Source organism: Diabrotica undecimpunctata, chromosome 6, assembly GCF_040954645.1.
Source record: "Diabrotica undecimpunctata isolate CICGRU chromosome 6, icDiaUnde3, whole genome shotgun sequence".
Classification (NCBI taxonomy): domain Eukaryota; kingdom Metazoa; phylum Arthropoda; class Insecta; order Coleoptera; family Chrysomelidae; genus Diabrotica; species Diabrotica undecimpunctata.
In genome coordinates, this window is record NC_092808.1 from 102,655,188 (window position 1) to 102,677,340 (window position 22,153).

A 22,153-nucleotide genomic window follows, 5' to 3' on the forward strand; every position below is an offset into this window, starting at 1 on the left:
ATGGATTATATATTACAATATATATGGATTTGTGCTCTTTCGCCATATATAATTGGCTTTTCAATTCATCAAAGTGATAGCAGGCTTTTGCTGAAATGTAAACTTTACAACTTTCGAACAGCTCAAAAGCATAGAAAATGATTTTATTAAATCGTATTTCGGTTATCCCCATCAAAATAAATCGCACCTTTTGTGGCTAACACTTCAGGTGGAAAATAAGCAGACATTCGCTGGCCGTTCTGTGTTTGAATTTGTATCTACCCGAGTCTCTGATGAAGCAAGGTTATGCGTTCTAGGACTCTAATGATACCGATTCATACACGGAGCGTTTGTATAATTATGCCCTAGCGCCATATATATTTGGCTTTTCAATTTATATATAACTAATAAAAACGAAACACATTCATTTAGAAGGAAACATGGGCAGACTACTTTCGATCCTTATTTGCTAAAGGTGTCGATAATGAACCACCAGCACCAGAGGTGAAGGCAAACGAAAATATAAATATAGAGCAGAAAGAGGTTAAGGAAGTATTAAGGAAATTAAAAAAAAACAGACAAACACCAGGAGATGATAGAATACCGAACGAATTTCTAAAGAATGGAGGACAAGACCTGATCAAACAACTACTAAAACTAATCCAAAAAATAATAGAACAAAACAGAATTCCTCTACAATGGAGACCAGGCATCCTAATATCTCTCGGGTCCGGAAAATAACAGACAAATTAAATTAAACACAAAACCGTATATATATATATATATATATATATATATATATATATATATATATATATATATATATATATATTTGTTTGTGTGTGTGTGTGTGTGTGTGTGTGTAAAAGATTAAATCTTTTAGCGAAAGCTGCTATCGCTTTATTGAATTAAATGGCCGAATATATGGCCTAGGAGGACAAATTCGTTAAACTTCCCGTGCTCGAAACGGTATCAATAAAGTGTTATGATCATTTCCGCCTATCCCAGCCTCATCAGACGCTTGGGCTGATACAAATTCAAACTCGGAAAGTCCAACCAATGTCTCCCAAAACTTCACTACAACAGTAGTTAGCTTACAAAGGCGCCACCTGCTTTGGCGGGCGTGAACGAAAACGATATGGTAATATCGTTTTCTGTATCCTCTGCGCTATGCGAAATGTGTAAAAGATTAAATCTTTTAGTGAAAGCTGCTATCGCTTTATTGAATTAAATGGCCAAATATATGGCCTAGGAGGACAATGACCTATGGCCTAGGCTAGGCCATATATATATATATATATATATATATATATATATATATATATATATATATATATATATATATATAAGTTATCGACCCATAAATTTCGAACTAAGCTTTAATGAGGTAATGACCCAAGTCCAGTGAACTGAAGAACGCTGATTAAGACAACATACGTTCCGAATGTTATACTTTTAATATTATATTTCTTTCTGTATAAAAAATCATATTGTTAGTTAGTCTAGATTCTGCTTTTATCGTAGTAAAACCTATTGTTAGTATTTTGTGTTAAATAAATATTTTTTAAAAATATAGTTTTGGAAAACTCAAATATATTTGGCGCAGTCAGATTGGATGGTCAAACGGGCGTTAATGAATATAACTCTCTATACTATAATCTAGATACTGATTATTCAGAGAGTAGTAACTCAGATACAGATTCTGACTCAATTTTAACTAATTTAAATTTTAATAGTAATAATAAAATAATTCCCGAAATATTAAAATTAAATAATAAATTTAAAATGACAGTTCCACAATTAAAGAAAGAATACTTAGATATGATTCCAGATTTTGATGGAAATCATACATTACTTCCTAGATTTTTAGAAATTTGCGAAAAACTTGTAAATAAATTTTATAATGCTGCGGATGTAAATGATTTTCAAAATGAATATTTGATGTCAAGTATAATAGCAAAAATAAAAGGCGAAGCCGCAATTAATATTTCTTCTTGTATTCTTAGAACTAAAAGAGATATTTATACTTTAAGCATAGAAATTTCAGATTTAAAACAAGGCAATGAATCCCCATTCGATTTTTATAACCGAATTCAACACCTATTAAATCATCAAATATCTGTTTTGTCTACAAAAACTGAACATATGGTTGAGATTAATATTCTCGGTAGCTTTTTCCGAAATTTAGCATTAAGAGTACTGTTACGTGGGTTAAAAGAACCTCTTGGAACCCTAATGCGTACAAAGAATCCTCCAGATTTAAATTCTGCATTAGGCATTCTGACAAACGATTTTCAAATATATCTCGAACAAAATAATTCTTCTCACAGTAAAAATCCCAAACCTTATCAAAATAATAATTATTCATCCAGGCCAAAATCCAATTTTCGACAAAACCAACAAATTATACATCAACCCCAAATTCAATACACACAAAGGAATCAATTTTCAACACAGAAAAACCCTATACATCCTCCGAATTCTCAATATATGAGATTTCTTCTTTCCAAAATAATCCTAGTACAAGCAAAAACTCAAATTTTAATGGAAACAATGATGCTTTCAAGCCAAATCCGAATAGAAAATTCCCAAACCCTACTCCAATGAGTACAACAACTAATAATACGTACAGACCAACTCAAAACTTCCAAAATAGGACTCATTTCCGTAACCCCAATAATTTTGCAAGCCAAAATAAAAATATTATCGCGGAAGAACTTTATAATATAGATAATATAGATTGTCCTGAAAGTTCATCCCAAGACCATTTTTTAGAGGAGCTAGCCTCGGAAGAAAACCACAGCATGTAGAATTATTAAACCTAACTAACAAAGAATGCGAATTGCCGTACATAATTTTCCCTGAACATAATTTAAAAGTTTTAATAGATACCGGGAGCACTAAATCTTTTATTACACCAAAAATAGGTGACAAATATTTTAAAAATTCAATATACAAAAAACCATTTCAAATTTCTACTGCTCTTGGAACTACCAAGGAAAATTTCTGTACCGTAATCCCTTCTTCGTCTATATTTAGGCATAAAAAGCCGCTAAAATTAAATTATCATATATTTAAGTTTCATGATTATTTCGATTGCTTATTAGGATTAGATAATTTAAAATTATTACAAGCAAATATTGATTTAGTAAATAATTTACTAAAAACACCTACTTGCTCAATTAAAATTTTCTATTATAGACCGGTCGCTGGCAGCACGAATTGTATAGTAGTGTCTCCACGTTCCGAACAAGTAATTAGGTTAAACATAAAAAATATAGAAAATGGTGACGTAATTGTACCTTATACAAAATTAGGAAAATTAGAAATTCCCCAATGTATTACAAGAGTTGTTAATAATGAAGCCCTATGCACTATTACGAACTCATCAGAGTCCCATTTTAAAGTTGATTTAAGTTCACCAATAGAAGTTGAAAAGTTCGATGAATACGAACAAATAAATCATCCCAATCTTAATTCTATATATACCGAAAAATTTAAATTTGATATTTCGAAAATCCGTACCGAACATATGAATACCGAAGAGCGGAATTCCATTTTAAAACTAATAAGAGAATATTCGGACATTTTTCATATTGAGGGCAACCAATTGTCTTTCACTAATAAAATAAAACATAATATAAAAACTTCTAACGAGATTCCAATATATTCTAAATCATACAGATATCCGGAAATATATCGTAAAGAAGTCCAAAATCAAATTCAAGGCATGTTAGACCAAAATATCATCAGACCGTCTAGTTCTCCATGGTCCTCACCGATTTGGGTGGTTCCTAAAAAGCTCGATGCCTCCAACAAACCTAAATTTCGCGTTGTAGTTGACTACCGACGTTTAAATGCTATCACTTTAGGAGATAGATATCCACTTCCAAATATTACTGATCTCTTGGACAAATTAGGGCGTTGTCAGTACTTTACCACGCTAGACTTAGCATCTGGGTTTCACCAGATAGAAATGGCAGAAGAAGACATCCCAAAAACCGCTTTCAACACCGAAAACGGGCATTATGAATTTTTAAGGATGCCATTTGGCCTTAGAAATGCCCCAGCTACATTCCAGAGGGTAATGGATAACATTTTGAGAGGCATACAAAACGAAAAATGCCTTGTCTACCTAGATGATATCATAATATTTAGTACAAGCCTCCAAGAACATCTCATAAATTTAAGAGAAGTGTTCCAGAGACTACGTGAATCCAACTTTAAGATACAGTTGGACAAATCTGAATTTTTAAAAAAAGAAGTGGCCTACTTAGGTCATATTGTCACTCCAGACGGAGTAAAGCCAAACCCAGAAAAAATAAAGGCTATAAAACACTTCCCAATACCTGCTACAACGAAACAATTAAAAGGATTCCTAGAACTATTGGGATATTATCGGAAATTTATTAAAGATTTTTCAAAAATTACAAAACCCTTAACAATGCGACTGAAGAAGAACAACGAAATAAATATTAAAGACGCAGATTATGTTGAATGCTTTAATATTTGTAAAGATCTTCTTACAAATGAACCTATTTTACAGTATCCTGACTTTACGAAACCATTTAATCTGACAACAGATGCGAGTAACTTTGCAATAGGTGCAGTTTTAAGTCAAGGAAAAATAGGTTCTGATCTACCAATTGCTTATGCGAGTAGAACATTGAATGATTCAGAAATAAACTACTCTACAATCGAAAAGGAACTCCTCGCTATAGTTTGGGCTGTTAAATATTTCCGCCCATACATTTTTGGTCGTCGTGTGACTCTCGTAACAGATCACAAACCTCTTCAATGGCTATTTTCGTTAAAAGATCCTAGCTCAAAATTAGTTCGCTGGAGACTAAAACTCGAAGAGTATGATTATGAGATTGTTTATAAAAAAGGTGCTCTAAACACAAATAGTGATTGTCTATCAAGAATACGATTAAATGCAAATGAAACTCAAGACATAGAACCCGAAACACCTCCAAATTTCTTCGACTATATAGAAAATTTTGATGAAACATTATTAGGAACCCCAAATAATGTGGATTCAGAGTCTTTGATTGTTGAACCCGATGAAATAATAAATGATCAAGATGCCAATGATGAAGAATCCCATGATAGCGACGGTGTTACAATCCATACAAATAAAGAAAATCCGATTACAGGTATACCTATATCAGAAAGCTCGGTAAACACTGGAATGAATCAAATTATCATTTCTCAAGTTAATTACGAACCAGCAGCACCATCTATTATAAAACTTTATGATAAAAAACAAAGACTTCTTGTACAATTCTCAAAAAATAACACTGAACGCGACATAGTTAAATTTGTAAAAGAATATATAGCACCTAAAGTTAAATATCATTTGTACTTCGAAGATCCTATATATGAAATATTTAGTAACGTCATACAAAAATATTTCAAATCTTCGCAATTATCTCTTATTAAATGCACCAAGAAGCTAATTGATATCCCACCAAATGAAATTGAGGAAATAATAAAAAATTATCACGAAGGAAAACAAAACCACAGAGGATTAGATGAAACAGAAAGTAGAATTAAGTCCTTATATTATTGGCCGAATCAAAGAGCATCTATCCAAACCTTCATAAATGATTGTGAAATTTGCCAATTAACAAAGTACGACAGGAAACCTGTCAAACCCATGTTCAATATAACACCTACTGCACTAAACCCTTCCAAATTGTACACCTAGATTCGATTACGTTGGAAAATACAAAATTTTTAACTATAATAGATTCTTTTTCTAAATATGGTCAACTATACAAAATAAATTCAGCTCAAGGCATTGAAGTAGCGAATGCATTAATCCGATATTTTACTCATCACTGCATACCAGAACAAATAATATCTGATAATGGAACCGAATTAAAAAATTCAGTTGTCAAAGAACTGTTAGAGTTACACAAGGTAAAAGTACATTTTATAAGCTCTCAACATCCAGAGTCTAATGGAATTGCCGAGAGATTTCATTCTACGATCATTGAACACGTTAGACTACTAAATAATCAAAAAGAATATAAAAATGACCATATTGAACATAAAATAAATTATGCCTTACTAGCCTATAATAATAGCATCCATTCAGTAACAAAAATGAAACCATACGAGCTGATTACGGGACATATAGATAATAATTCTCCTTTTGATATCAATATCGAGCAACAAGTTTTAAATAATTATATTTCAAACCATAAAGAAAAGATGAAAATACTTTATTCTAATATCAATAAATCTTTACAAAACGTAAAAGAAAAAGTAATCTCAAAAGCTAACGAAAAACGAGAAGAATTGCCTGAAATAATCCCCACTAAAATATTTGTGCGTAACAGACAATTCCAAGGTAAAACAAAAAATAAATACAATGCTGAAGAAATAAGCAAAATTAATAAAAAAAGGAAAACCGCGAAAATAGTTACTCGACATAAAAATACTGCCGAAAATATCCACTTTTCTAACGTCAAACGACCTAAAAGAAAACCTTACAAATTTTCAGGTTCCTCGCAATCGGATGCGCAGCAATCCAAATAAAAGATGTTACCCATAATCTAGGCATACTACCAATCAAATTGGGACCTGCAAAACTTCAAAAATCTAGCCACACATTTGTCCATTATTACAATTTAAATCCGCTTTTAGAAGAATATGATAGCTTAAATATACAATATGATCACTTGAAAAATAATCTTTCTAATTGTAAATTTTTTAATAACGAAACAAAAAATTATGTTAATCTAGCACAGTACGTCAAAAATAACATTGAGGAACAATTTGAAAATCTAAACATACATACAAAATTGCAAAGAAATAAAAGAGGTATAATCAATGGGTTCGGTTCAATTATTAAAGCTGTAACAGGAAATTTAGATGCCGAAGATGGCGAAAAAATTAACTCAATACTAGAACACTTAAAGACGAATGAAGCAAACTTGCAAAGCCAAATCAATAACCAGTATTCGCTAAGTCACGAAATTATCAATAATTTTAATGAAACAATTCAAAACATACAAGAAAATGAAATTAATTTAAAATCAAAAATTTTGGCAATAAAAAATATAGTAGTGTTGTGGATTTATTAATTGTTAAGTCTTTAATTTATAATGTCTTGTTCTTATCTTAATTCATTAAAAAGCACAATGACTGATATTTATTTATTTTCACTAAACATACATAATTTATTAAAAAGCGAACGTAACATTTTATCGCGAGCGCGTCGTCCGAATTAACTGTCCCTTCCAAATAAAGTTCCGTTATTATATACCAGTGCCGTTATCTCGAAAAATCCAAAACCTTCGATGGCGAAACGGTAAAGGCAAACTGGATTTCCCTCGCACTGGTTCTGGAAGGTCGCTCAGGTAAATCGAGGCCTCTCGTAATCTCTACAACATATTAGAATAAAAACATGTTTTAAAGGTTAAAAACTATGACTCATATTTTTACGTAACATTGCCCCCCTCTCAAAAGATGGTTCCTCCTGGAACCTTGTTGGGACTAGAACTGGAACGGTATGCTGGTATCGGCAACTGGACCCTCTTTTACAACTTCCAGTTGTATAAAAATGACAAGGGACGGTTTTCTCTCCGCACCAGTAACTATGCGGATTGCAACAGACTAACACCTGGACTTCGGTGTCTTTAAAGATCTCCTCCACCATATTTCGGATAACTCTCCAATCTAATTGGCGGCACTCCAACTTTGGCATGGCTAACTTTTGCACGTCGGACTCTAGTACGTGCCCTCTCAATTGAAGTAAGGCTTCCCATACATCTCGGTAGGTAGGTTGGTCACGGGCAGTGTCTTTTGTTACCAGGTAGAAAAGGTAACGTGATGCATCTTGGAGTTTCAAGGTTTTACCGGGAGCTGGCACTTGGCATTGAAGTTCTGCAACTCGACCAAACTTCCTTCGAAAGACGGATGCCAACCCTGGTGCGTCTTTGATACTGGCCGGGATGGTAAGGGCCAGCGAGTAGTCATCGGGGAGCGCGAGTAGATCTTGCTTTTCTTCAGTGGTAACACCATGTCTCGCTTTACCGGTACCTCCATAGGCACCCATGAATTCCTCAAACGTGAGGTCAGACACATCTTGGACTTGGTTTACTTCCACTTCTTCATCTACGTCGTGGTCACCTTCGAAAGATGCCAACCGGTTATGGTGTACTATCATCGGTTTTCCCCTCGGAATCTTGCTTATTCGGTAGATGACATCGTTGATCTTCTCCATGATGAGGTATGGACCTTCCCAAAACTGCTGCAATTTGGGAGAACAACCTTTTCGCTTCTTGGGATTATACAGCCATACTTTGTCGTTCTTCTTAAAGCAACCCTTTTCGGCTTGTGTATCGTACCGTTTCTTCATTCGGTCGCTAGCGATCTGAAGGTGGGAACGGACCAACTCATGTACATCGTCCATTCTTCTTCGTAATTCGATCACATAATCTTCACCTGCTACATCTTCTCCAGGTCGACACCCAAATTCTAGATCACAAGGTAGTCGCATTTCGCGTCCGAATAGGACTCTGGCTGGTGTCTGGCCCGTTGATTCGTTAACAGCAGATCTGTAGGCCATTGTGAAGAACGGAAGGTATTGGTCCCAGTCTCGCTGATGATCGGACACCATCTTTGTCAAATACTTGCCAACTGTCCTATTCATTCGTTCTACCATACCATCCGATTGCGGATGATACGCGGTAGTTCTTGTTTTCTTCATGCCTAGTCTATCACATATTCCTTGGAATAGATCACTTTCGAAGTTCCTGCCTTGGTCACTATGGATCTCCAAAGGCACTCCAAATCGGCTGATATATTCTTGGATCAACTTATCTGCAACGGTGGCGGCCTTCTGGTCTGGAAGTGCGTAAATCTCGACCCACTTAGTGAAGTAATCCATTACTACCAACATGTACTTGCCCCCATTTTCACTTTCTGGAAATGGCCCTGCAATGTCCAAAGCTATTCTTTCAAACGGGCTTCCAACATTATATTGTCTCATAGGAGCTCTCCTTTTCCGGTGAGGCCCGTTACTCGTAGCACAAATAGTACATTTCTTACACCAGTCTTTTACGTCGTCGGAACTGTTCATCCAATAAAACCGTTCCCGAATTCGCTGAAGGGTTTTCCTTACACCAAAATGCCCTCCCGATGGACTGTCGTGTAACTGACGAAGTACTTCGGCTATTCTGCTCTTTGGGATCACCAACTGTCTTCTCTTCTCTGAACCGTCATCATTTTCCAGGACTCGTTTGAGCAAGCCATCTTCGATGATAAATGAGTCCCACTGGGCCCAATACGTCTTAACTACTGAGCATAGGTTTGATATTTCCTGCCAAGGTGGTCGACGGTTTTCCTCTTTCCATTTTCGGATTTTCTGTATAACTGGATCTCTCTCTTGTTCTTCCCTTATCTTAGTAGGCGTCCAGTCGTCGTTGACAATCGTCGTTCTTAGCACTGCTGCTTCCTTGGATTCCGTTTTGTTGCAGTGGGAACACTCTGCTGGGCATGGCCTTCTGGAAAGAGAATCAGCGTTTCTGTGGCTAACTCCGGCCCGGTGCTCAATCTTAAAATCGTATTCTTGGAGTCGTTCGATCCACCTGGCTATCTGACCCTCTGGATTCTTAAACTGCATCAACCACTTAAGGGCGGCATGGTCGGTTCGGATTAGAAACTTTCTGCCATAGAGGTATTGGTAGAAGTGCTCTACTGATTTAACTACTGCTAGAAGTTCTCTTCTCGTGACGCAATAATTCCGCTCAGGTTTTGAAAGGACTTTACTAAAATATCCGAGGACTCGTTCCTGTCCTCCTTGAATCTGAGACAGCACTCCTCCAATTCCCACGTTACTTGCATCCGTATCTAAGATGAACTCTCCTTCTGGCAGTGGATACCCCAAAATTGGTGCGGTTATTAAATGCTTTTTCAACGTTTCAAAGGCATTTTGGCAGTCTATATCCCAGCGGTATTCTCTTGCTTCCTCTGTAAGTCGCGTTAATGGCTTAGCGATATCTGCAAACTTCTTAATAAACCTCCGGTAGTAAGTACATAGTCCAAGAAAACTTCTCACTTGATGTTTGTCAGTTGGTTTTGGCCATTCCTTAATGGAATCGATTTTTCCCTTATCCACGGCCACTCCTTCTTTACTGACTATATGACCCAGATAATTGACTTTACCTTGAAATAGCTGGCACTTCTTGGGGTTTAGCATCAATTGGGCAGCTTTAAGTCGATTAAAAACGTTTTCTAAATTCCTCAAATGATCTTCGAATGTCTCCCCCAAGACGATTATGTCATCTAAATAAACCAGGCATGTTTTCCAAGATAACCCTCTCAACACATTTTCCATAAGCCTCTCAAATGTCGCAGGAGCATTACAAAGTCCAAATGGCATAACGTTGAATTGCCACAATCCAGATCCTGTGGTGAAGGCTGTCTTTTCTTTATCGACTGGGTCCATTTCTACCTGCCAGTATCCAGACTTCAAATCTAAAGTAGAAAACAATTTACTTCCAGCCAATGTGTCCAATGTGTCATCGATCCGAGGCAGAGGATAACTATCTTTCTTGGTAACGTTGTTCAGCAAACGGTAATCCACACAGAACCTCGTCGTTCCGTCTTTCTTCTTAACCAGGACCACCGGAGAGACCCATGGACTCGTAGAAGGTTCTATCACCCCGTCTTTCTTCATTTCCTGAACAATCGTTTCAGCTTCCTCTCTCTTCGCCTGTGGTAATCGTCGAGCTGTTTGACGAATTGGCTTAGCATTACCAGTATCAATTTTATGCTTAACAACGGTAGTTCTTCCCGTCTTTCCTCCTTTCGGTACGAAAATATCACGATACTGCCGAAGAAATTCCCTTAATTTCCTTTTCTCCATCTGATTTAGAGACTGTCCTGCAACTGCAACCATTTGGTCGAATTTGTCGTTGGAATTATCAGATGTTGTCGCCTGACGAATTATGGATGTCACAGGTACACAAGTTCCTACTTTTGTCTCTTTCTTTATGGTCACTGGGTAGTCGTTGACATTGATAAGTCTCACAGGAATTTCTTTAGCCGAAGTCACCAATTCCTTTCCAATTATGATTCCACGGCCAACCTCATCGTCGTGGTTCCAAGGCTCCATCATAACAGGTCTCCCTTCGTCTACAATTCCCTGTAGTCGCGCTACTATGATCGTTTCGCTTCTCGCAGGCACGACTGTATCTTCTGTAATGGCTGCTTGCACAGTGTTGTCATTATGTGGATGGAGAAATACCTCCTCGTTGCCAACTTTGATTACCTTATTCTTAAAATCCAATTGGAATCCATGCATATTCATTACGTCCATTCCTAATATAACATCCTCTTCGATGTCAGCAACTATAACAGTATGGACAAACTTTTCTGCCCCAATTCCCAATTGTACCTGGATTTCTCCATGAATGTTGGCATTTTCACCTGTAGCGGTCCGAAGTCGTAACCTCGTTGGTAACAGTTTCTTTCGGCTGTTTATAACTGTCGGGCGTATAATGGTTCTGGTCGCTCCGGTATCCACCAACAACGTATGCTTTTTACCATTTATGTCTCCATCTACATATACACTATCTTCACGACATTTCAAAGAAGCTATTAGTATAAGAGGGTCTTTGGAAGAGTTCCGGGTCGAAGCTGCCCCCCTAAGGTTGACTCGTTCTGGTTTTCCTGATGGTGAGTTTCTTGATTTTATGGTCTTCTTTTTCTTGCATGTCATGCTTTTCATCAAATTAAAGAGCTGGTCAAGTTTATCTTCGTCTCCTTCCTCTTTTACAGTCCTAACTTTACTGTACCCGCCAGAGGCCTGCGTAGCTGACTCGTATTCGAGGGCGGCGGATAGGACATCAACCAGCGTCTTGTGACGAGCTAATCGCAGTGTTCTCTGCATTTCATGATCACGAAGACCATCAATAAACGTTTGAACGGCCAATTTTTCCATCATGTCTTCGGGAGCTGTTGGATAAGCATATCGTACTAATCTGGCAATATCTACCTCATATTCTTGAAGAGCCTCATCTTTCTTCTGTCTACGATTTTTAAGCTGTGACTGATATACATGCTCCAAATGTTCGTGGCCATATCGCATATTTAACCTCTTCTTCAGTTGTTCGAAATCATCGGTCTCCTCTACGGCTATGGTCTGAAGCACATCTAAGGCATCTCCTCGAAGGGCGATAGTCAGGTTTACAGCCTTTTCTTTTTCAGACCATCCATTTGCTCTTGCGGCTGATTCGAACTGTTTCATGTAGTTGTTCCATGATGATTTTCCGTCGAAAGTTGGGACTTTAACATGAATAGAACCTCCACTTCCTTCAAATTTCGGCCGTGTCTCCAACTTAAATTTCGTCTCGTCTTCTTTTATCTCCACTGTAATCGGATTGTTACCTCTCTCTGCTGTCCCTGTTTCCTCCATCTTCTTTTCCATCTCTTTCCATATCTTTTCTTCGAAGGCTAACATATCGGCAGCAACTTGGTTTTTTAATGAAGATATTCTATCGTCCAGGGCAGACATCTCAGAAGTGACTTTAGAGATTTCCGAAGAGATGTTAGCAGAGACTTTGCTTTCCAGCGAAGAAATCTCGTTAGAAACTTTGTCTTCCAACGAAGCGATGTCGCCGGAAACTTTGGCTACATCACCAGAAACCTTGGCTACATCAGAAGAAACTTTCGAAATCGACGAGAGGACAGCATCTTCAAATATATAAGTCTCTGGATCTAGTCCTTCTTCTAGCAAAGCGTTCTTTAGTCGTTGGACTAACTCAGCCTTTTTTCCGGTAGAAGCTAATTCTCTGTCTTCGAGATGTCTTCTTAAATTAGTCACTGTCAGCTCATAAATCGTAGCCATTTTCACAATTTATTTTATATTCACTTGTATTATTATTATAAGTCTAATTTATGTTCGATCTCACTCTGACACCATTTGTTGTGGATTTATTAATTGTTAAGTCTTTAATTTATAATGTCTTGTTCTTATCTTAATTCATTAAAAAGCACAATGACTGATATTTATTTATTTTCACTAAACATACATAATTTATTAAAAAGCGAACGTAACATTTTATCGCGAGCGCGTCGTCCGAATTAACTGTCCCTTCCAAATAAAGTTCCGTTATTATATACCAGTGCCGTTATCTCGAAAAATCCAAAACCTTCGATGGCGAAACGGTAAAGGCAAACTGGATTTCCCTCGCACTGGTTCTGGAAGGTCGCTCAGGTAAATCGAGGCCTCTCGTAATCTCTACAACATATTAGAATAAAAACATGTTTTAAAGGTTAAAAACTATGACTCATATTTTTACGTAACAGTAGACTTCCAAACAAATCTTGAAAACGTCAACTATTTAAAAGACATGTTTAACGAAATTATAATAACATACAACCTAATACTCAATACAATGGAAAATGTCCAAAATTCTATTACATTTTGTAAACTAAAAACATTACATCCTAGCATTATTAAGTCCAGTGAATTATATAATGAACTCCAAAAAAATTCATCACATTATAAAACACAACTACCCTTTGAAGTAAAATATGAAAACATTTTAGATTTCGAAGCTATTTTACAAATAACATGTAAAATAGAAAGAACCAAATACAATATTTTCTTTCAATTCCTATTAATTATGAATCTAATTTCGACCTTTATAAATTATTACCAATCCCAACTAAAAGTAAGTCAGAATTTGTTATCATGTTACCAAACTCAAGATATTTATTAAAAAACGAAAAAATAACAATTCCTCTAAATGACATTTGTACTTATGGTAAGATCTTTCAATGTCCTGGTTATCTCCAAATCAACCACGAGCACTCATGTGAAGATGAAATTCTATTTCATGGCATCTCCACACACTGCCAATACTTAAAAGCGAAAATTCCATTAAACCATATCGAAATTATCCCAGAAATTAACCAATATTTAGCTGTCTTTCCTAAAGAAGAAAAAATACTCATTAAATGTGCAGAAGAGACGCAAATAAAAATCCTAAACGGAATTTATCTCATAGAGAACACATCATGTAAAATTATATTCCAGAATAAAGAGTTAACCTTTCAAGATGTCACATCAGGACAACCAATGATGATAAACGTACCACAATTAAATCTCGACATTCTTAAAATAGCACCAATGGAAATAACGTTAAATTCATTAAAACTTAAAGATATTCCAAATCATGAATTAAGACCCATATTACAAACTACGCCTGTGTATCACGTTCCAAGTATTTGGACAACACTATTGTACATTGGAATAATTATAACAATTATTGTTCTATTTAAAAAGAAAATAGCGAAAACAAAGAAAAACAATTCTACAAAGAAGGAAGAAGAAGGGCCAACAATCGAACTTCCACAACAGGCTTCGTTCTAGGAGAGGAGGAGTTATCGACCCATAAATTACGAACTAAGCTTTAATGAGGTAATGACCCAAGTCCAGTGAACTGAAGAACGCTGATTAAGACAACATACGTTCCGAATGTTATACTTTTAATATTATATTTCTTTCTGTATAAAAAATCATATTGTTAGTTAGTCTAGATTCTGCTTTTATCGTAGTAAAACCTATTGTTAGTATTTTGTGTTAAATAAATATTTTTTAAAAATATAGTTTTGGAAAACTCATATATTATATATATATATATATATATATATATATATATATATATATATATATATATATATATATATATATATATATATATATATATATATATATATATATATATGTTTTGTGGACCTTAAGAACGTATTTGACCGGGTCAAATTAAAGGATGTTATCCACTTATTGTACTCAATAGAGGGACCTTTAGGAATAATCAAAATGATCGAAAATATCTACCAAAACAACACAATAAAAGTAAACATAGAAGAAGAACTAACTGACCCTATCGAAGCTGGCAATGGGATAAGACAGGGTGTTTCCTGTAAATGATAATAAAAATAAAGTAATTAAACATAAATACAAGATATGACAATGAAAAAAATAGAAAATTATAGTAAATAAAATATAAATTATGATTACAATAAGGTAAAATATAATAAAATAAATAAAGATAAAATATAATAAAATAAAATAAAATCAAATAAAATAAAATCAAATAAAATAAAATTGAGTTTAATTAAATTGAATTAAACTGAAACAGATTGTATAGATTACAATATGGTGAAACAACCATAATTTACTGTAAGTCATTTTTATTATTTTTGTTCTCTACTAAAGAAGGTTAACATAAGTTGAAATTTTCTTAATGTACCATTCAAAGTATCGAGATGACCATTGAAGTGTTAAAAAGATCTACCAGTGTATCAAATGTATATATTTTTTATTTTTTCTTGTATGTCTAGAAATTGAATAATCAAAGTATGTAATCAATGTATTTATGACCAAGGTAAATTCTTAATTTAGAATAACTTTTCATAACAATACAAATTTTTGTAATATAAACTCTAACAACTGTAGAGCTGAGTAATATTTACTTTAATACTGGCAAATATGAGATCTATAAATATACAGTATCATTTATGATCATATACATTATAAAATAGTTATGTTATATTACTTCATGTACACACACATTTAACTTTTGAATTAAATATCTTGAAAATTGACATTGATCTATAACTATGTAATTTAATGGCATGTCCTAATACTCACTTTAACTGTAGTCTTAATTGACTGTCATTTTCATGGGTTTTAGAAACAGCGACCAATATCAATGGTTTTTTGATCAAAAAAACAAAACGGGTATCACCAGTATGGATGCTTTGTATACTATCATCTGAAGACTGAATAAAGCTTACTAGAGTCTGCATAACTCCAAATAACCAGGCTAACTTATCTTCATTTCCATACCTAAAATTGTTTGTTAAAGGACAACTTTAAAAACCTAAACAAAATGTTGTATTCAAATTTTAATGAAATTAAAATAATCACTTTCATGAAGGATGAAAATCCTCACAAGAATAAGAACACAGCTACCGAGAAGAAAGATATGCCTAAGAAACAAGAGGAGAGCAGGAGCATTGGGGATAAAAGATCCCGCTCTAAGTCACAGACTCCTAAAAGTGACAAGAACGAAGCCAAGAAGTGTAAAATCATCTCGAAAGGGGTGAGCTACAGTGAAATGGCGAAGGGCATCAGAATGGCAGTGATACACAAATGTCATCCCAATTATACAGTAAGACCAGAACAGGCAGACTTGGTGCACAGCAAACTGCTGGAAGTACTTTAAGCTGTCCTTTCTGGTAGTGACAGTCTTCCTCAAAAGTCCTCATTTAACACAGGAGTACTATCACTGACCTGCGCAAATGAGGTCACAAAGAACTGGATTAGGGAGATGATTGAATTCAAGCACCTCCTGGTGAGATAGGGTCCTTGTTTTCATCCCTGAGCCAAAATTCATAAATACACAGATGATTACGATGTGCCTTCAGCATCTGAATTCTGCTCATCAACTGTGATGTCATACGCCTAATTCACAATAGTTGCCTTCACACACAGTGGGATCTAGAGGAAACTAGAGGGATCAGATCCTCTAGAGCTGCAGGGACAAGAAATTCAGCCAAATTGAGCAGTAAAGTAAGGGGTTAACTGATGCCATATGCAGCACTCCAACAGAAGCTATGGAGGCTCTACTAGGCCTGCCTTTCTTGCATTTGACAATACAAAGAGAGACAAGATTGAAAGGTTACATAATTTAACAATCACTGAAACTTCGTAATGAAGGAACAGGGCAAATGGATATCACAAGGACTGTGACAAAGGATATCTTTAATGTGGAATTGGATCACATGACAAAAAAAAAATACAATTTTAAGAATTCATATAGGATGTCTATTCCAAATAAGAATCAACAGAGAAACAAGGAGTATCATAACCAACAGGATAAGTTCTGGATACAGATAGATTTATAATAGATAAAAAAAATACAGATAGATCCAAAGCTACAGAGGATGTGGAGGCAGGAATATACTACAATAATTCAAAATGAGATATAAATGATACTGCAATGTGCAAAAGCAAATAATGAGAGAGCTCTTGAAAAAGAGCAGATCCATATATTGTCTGACAGTCAAGTGGCACTTAAGGCACTAGCATGTCAGGAAGTGACATCTAGGCTGGTGTGGGGCTGCATCAAAGAACTTAATTGACTGGGAGATAACATCAAGGTTCAGCTTGTCTGGGTACCAGGATATCAGGGTATTGAAGGCAACAAAAAAGCAGATCAACATGCTAAAAGAGGATCAAACTACTCAGACGGACCAAGTGTGACCCTAGCTATGAGCACTAAGGGCTGTAATACATAGGGTTTTAGACAACTGGATTCGAGAAAGTCATGAGGAAATATTGGGACAGGATCCCAAAACAAACACATGGGAAAATCTTCATTGGTGTACCATATAGAAAACAAACAGAGGAATTGCTCCATATGGGCAGGAATAAACTCAGAACAGTATAACAGGAATGTTGACTGAGCTGCACCAGTAAGAGAATTCCTGAATAAAATTGGTATTTACAATCAAGAACTTAACTGCCAGGTAAGCTTTTACTCTAGACTGTAAAAGACAAAAGCAAAACCAAGCAAAAGATCTGTACAAACTTCTACAGGGTACAAAAATTCTAGACTGGAACAGAATATGAAAGAGAGATGAAGCATTCTACTTATGACATATACAGAATAACATATGAGAAAGAAAACAATCCAAAATTACACTGGTATATATGATGCAAAGCTTATGTACTGAAGTTGTATTACTTTTTCTCTATAGTAAAATGATGAGGTGAGCATTACGATACAGCACTATATAAACAGAGCTACAAAATAAGCTTCACAGGAAAGATGTGCTGTAAACAGTTGGAAGAGTTCATTTATGCGACGAGGAGAGTCCTGTATACCACATGTAAACTTTTTCAATTTTATTACAATCTATAACAAGGATATTAACTAAGAGCGGTTTTATGTAATTTTTAAATATTATCTTCGAAGCGCAAATTGAAATAGTAAATAAAAAAAAAATAAAATTATTTTACTCAATTTTAAAAATATTTAAAATTTAAAAATACAGTATGAAGCTTCACATTAGCCTAAACTACCATATTTTTTATTAAAATACGATTGCGTTTTATAGTATACCTTGAATATATAGGCTTTCCTGCCATACTAAGAACAAATACATGTTTATCTTTATTAATCCAATCTTTGTTCAGCTCAAAATCTTCTTCACTGGTTAAAGTTTCATTATCATTGCTTGATTCATCTAAATTTTCATTATTAGTGTTTTCGTTAGATTCTTCATCTTGGTTTGATTGATTTATACATTTAATTTCTTCCAGACTAGAACTCATTTGTTCAAAATGATCTAAGGTATCAGTTGTTACTAGAATACTTTCGGGCGCTGCCCCCGGCTCAATTTCAACAGTCGACATATTGCACTTTAATAGTTGCCAGTAGTGTTTGTTTATTAAATCTTTAAACAAATAATTTGCGATTAAGGTTTTACATGATTTTATTGCTATTAACTTTTTGTCTGAACATAACCTTAAACAACTGTCACTGTCACGCTGACAGTGAGTGACATGACAGTAAGTACAAATCTATGCAAGTAACGTAAGAAGTAAGGAGTGAAAACGCAATGCATCTTATGTGTTTTAGCTTTGAGCAATCGCCGCTTGAGGCACAAGTGTCGTAAAGGGTGCTGCAAATACAATAGTGTTCTATTTATTATTTAATTCACTTTATTCATATTTTTATCCTTATTAGACATTAATTTATTGGTTGATTAGTACCGAATATGTTTTATTTATGCCATGAATAAATTATTTCAACATTATAACATATCGACGTGTGGTCAAAAGTATATTATTTCTATACCAAAGATGTAGATGTGAAATCAAATTTAAATTTACCATTGCTCTAATTTGGGACAACTTATTTTGCAGCGGAAATATTTTGTCTCATTATTATCTAACTGCCTCATTTATATACCAATGGAATTTCAACTGCAAATTAATTGATATCAAAAAGTTTGTTAGTTGAAAATATCAAATAATTATTAGTGAATCAAATTATTATTTTTTCAGGAGCACCTTCATACCAAGATTAATAAGTAAATCTAAATTTTTACATGCACAGTTTTAATTTTTTTAAATTGTAACTTAAATGGTATATATTTAACATAATAGTTTCTACATTTTAATAAAGCCAAACTAATAAAGTTTGAACTTTTTTTATTATTTTACACAAATATGATATTCCCATTATTACAATCTAGTATATAAGACCAATAATCAATTTAGTTCTAGCCTAACTTAACTAACAAAATTTGTTAATACCAAGTTACACTCTTTAACGTTCTTAGTTTAGTACACCACTTTAACTTGTTCACTTTACACCGCACCTTTTCGCACTTTAGTTTAAAACTCGCTGTCAGATCGAGTGGCATGTTAGTATTGTCTAAGAGTTGATGAACCTCTGGATTTATGTGCTGATGAAGCGTTTTTTCATGTTCCTTATATCTTATTTTTTTATTAAATCAGTGACGGTTTCTACATTTAAATCTTCATGGAGGTTATCGTTACGAACATACCAGTGGGCGTCGTCTATGCCTAGAAGAACTTTGTTTTGGAACCTTTGTATGAGACTCGCATTGCTTGCACTGGTACATCCCCATAATTGGATACCATAAGTCCACACCGGTTTGAGGACTTGTTGATAGATCAGGAGGTTATTATATACTGATAAGATCGAATATAGACCCAATAACCAATACATTTTTTTTGTATGCCAACTTGAGTTCTTCTTGTTTTTTCTTAACATGTGTTTTCCATCTCTATTTAGCGTCCAGTGTCATACCCAAGTATTTAGCCTTGTTGACATTAGCCTTGTTAGGTAACATTAATAAACTAAAGTTAAAATTAAATTTATAATAATAGTCTCCCGTTTTATACCGCTGTCGTGGCTTTGGGAGTATAGCAGGGTAGTCTGCTATATCTAGGGCCTACGGTATACAAGGAAGGTAACATGGCCAGTGCTACGCTTCAACCGTCTATTATTACCCCTGGTTTTACCCAAGGTACTCATTTTTATTCAGGCTGAGTCGACCTGGGGCCTATAGACATTTTTTAAAATGTCTAGATGTTCTTGCCGGCGGTGGGATTCGAACCCCGGACCACCGGCTTCAAGCATCCTACCGCTTGCGCTACGCAGGCCCTAAAATTAAATTTAACTAAGAATATACTTACTGTTGGAAGTGCATCTTATGATCTTTTTAGTTCTCTGCAAATTAATGATTTTTACTTAAGTTTTTTACATATTTTTTATACACATGTACAATTACCACATGGTCTTTTGCTGTGCTAAGTTTGAGTTAATTTGTAAACTGTATTTAGTTCCAATTAATTGTTTATACAACGTAATCTTATAATGTCCATTGTCGTAAGCTTCTTTACATATTTAATATCATTGACTGCTACATATCTTTTAGAGGTAACACACTTATAAATATCTTTTCTATGGATGTTTGGTTTTTCATATTGTTCTTTTTAGATGAATTGATGATGCTTTCTGATTAGAAAGCGAAACGTCTTCAAATAGATGAAGTAGCCACCTTCTTTGTCTTTTTTTTCTCCACTTTGACTGAAAAACCCACCACTCTTCGAGTGTTCCTTAATTTATACTGGATTGACGGTCGTACTCCTTTTCTCTCTCTCTCTCTCTCTCTCTCTCTCTCTATATATATATATATATATATATATATATATATATATATATATATATATATATATATATATATATATATATATATATATGGGTTTATTCTCAATCTTTTTGTTAATAAAATCTATATGTGCTGATTTCAGTTCATTTAATTTAATACGCGATTTGTTTGTCCACTGCGGGAATTACATTCTGTAACTTATCTGTTGATTCAATTATGTTGTCACCAACAGTCATATTTGCCGTATCATCGGCAAACGTAGCTACAGCATTTTACTCTGAAACTGGCAGGTCTTTAGTGTACAGGAGATATAGGGTGGGACCCGGTACACTTCCCTGTGGTACCCCTGCACTAATTTTCCTTAGTTGAGTATAAGCATATTTTTGCTTAATCCTGAAGTATCCCCCTGTGACAAATATGAAATTAAGATTTTTGAATATTGGACAGGAAGGGCCATTTTTATCTTATGCTCCAATCCTTCATGCCAGACCTTGTCGAAGGCCTGTGCTACATCCAAAAATAATGCTAACGAAACGATGCGTTAATTCGATTAATAAGTGTAACCAAGGCCGTTCTAGGTAGCTCCTTAAGGACCTGCCCAGTTATCAGATCGTAGCCGGGTTCTTTTTACGATTTACGTCCTGTCGATTTCATTTTTAATCTCTTTTGTTGAGGTTAGAGGAATAACCATATTATCTTGCCAAACAACTTCTGGAAGAGATTCATCTATGTCTACCATATATGGTTGGAAAATACTTTTGAAAAGAAAAGAAGAAGAATGCTTTTTGTTCGTTGTTTTTCGCCCAATCTCCTTGTTTATTTCTTATAGGAGGCGTTTACATAATTGGTCTCTTTAAATTCTTGGTGGTCTTCCCTAGCGAGTATTCAGTATTGGAATAATTTGCCAAATGTGTCAAGAATTCGCTAATGGATTCGTTCTTAAGCTGCCTAATCTCTCTCTTTAGTTGTGAGGCAAGTTGGTTTAATTTTGTTCTGTCTTGTGGTGTTCTGGTTAGTTGCCTTTTTCCTTGGTCTTCTTTTTTTATAGACTAATTCCAAAATTTCCTTAGGGTAGCTTTTTCCTTTCAATCTTCTTAGTAGTTCAAGGGTATTTTCCCAGGCCGCTTGTTGAATATCGGTATTGAATTTTTCCACCTCAGCGTCCCAAATCTTTTTTAATTTTCAATGACACTGCCAAATCAATTTTTTCTTCTAATGTAATTCTAAAGCTGTCCCAGTCCATTTTATTAATAACCAACACAGGGTTGTAAGGCTTTTGAAAGAAATTTTCACTAATAGTTAATATAACGGAATTATGATCCGAGTTGACTTTTATGTTCTCTTCTATTTGTATATAGTGGCTCGATAAAATTCTTAATGATGTAAAAGTCTAATAAATCAGGAAATTTCATAGGGTTTGTGGGCCAATGCG

The 22,153-nt window shown here is 34.8% G+C and overlaps 1 protein-coding gene across 1 annotated transcript in view; it reads right to left on the minus strand.

Annotated features, from left to right (window-relative positions):
• Nucleotides 1–18,571, minus strand: part of Mon1 (vacuolar fusion protein MON1 homolog) — a 45,247-nt gene extending 26,676 nt beyond the window's left edge. The window contains exons 1-2 of the mRNA XM_072535031.1: nucleotides 18,138–18,571; nucleotides 15,659–15,856 (exon numbers count right to left, since the gene is read on the minus strand). Coding sequence (XP_072391132.1) covers nucleotides 15,659–15,856; nucleotides 18,138–18,430 — 491 coding nt within the window. The 5' untranslated portion in view covers nucleotides 18,431–18,571. The remainder of the gene's footprint in view (nucleotides 1–15,658; nucleotides 15,857–18,137) is intronic.
• Nucleotides 18,572–22,153: the final 3,582 nt, after the last annotated feature.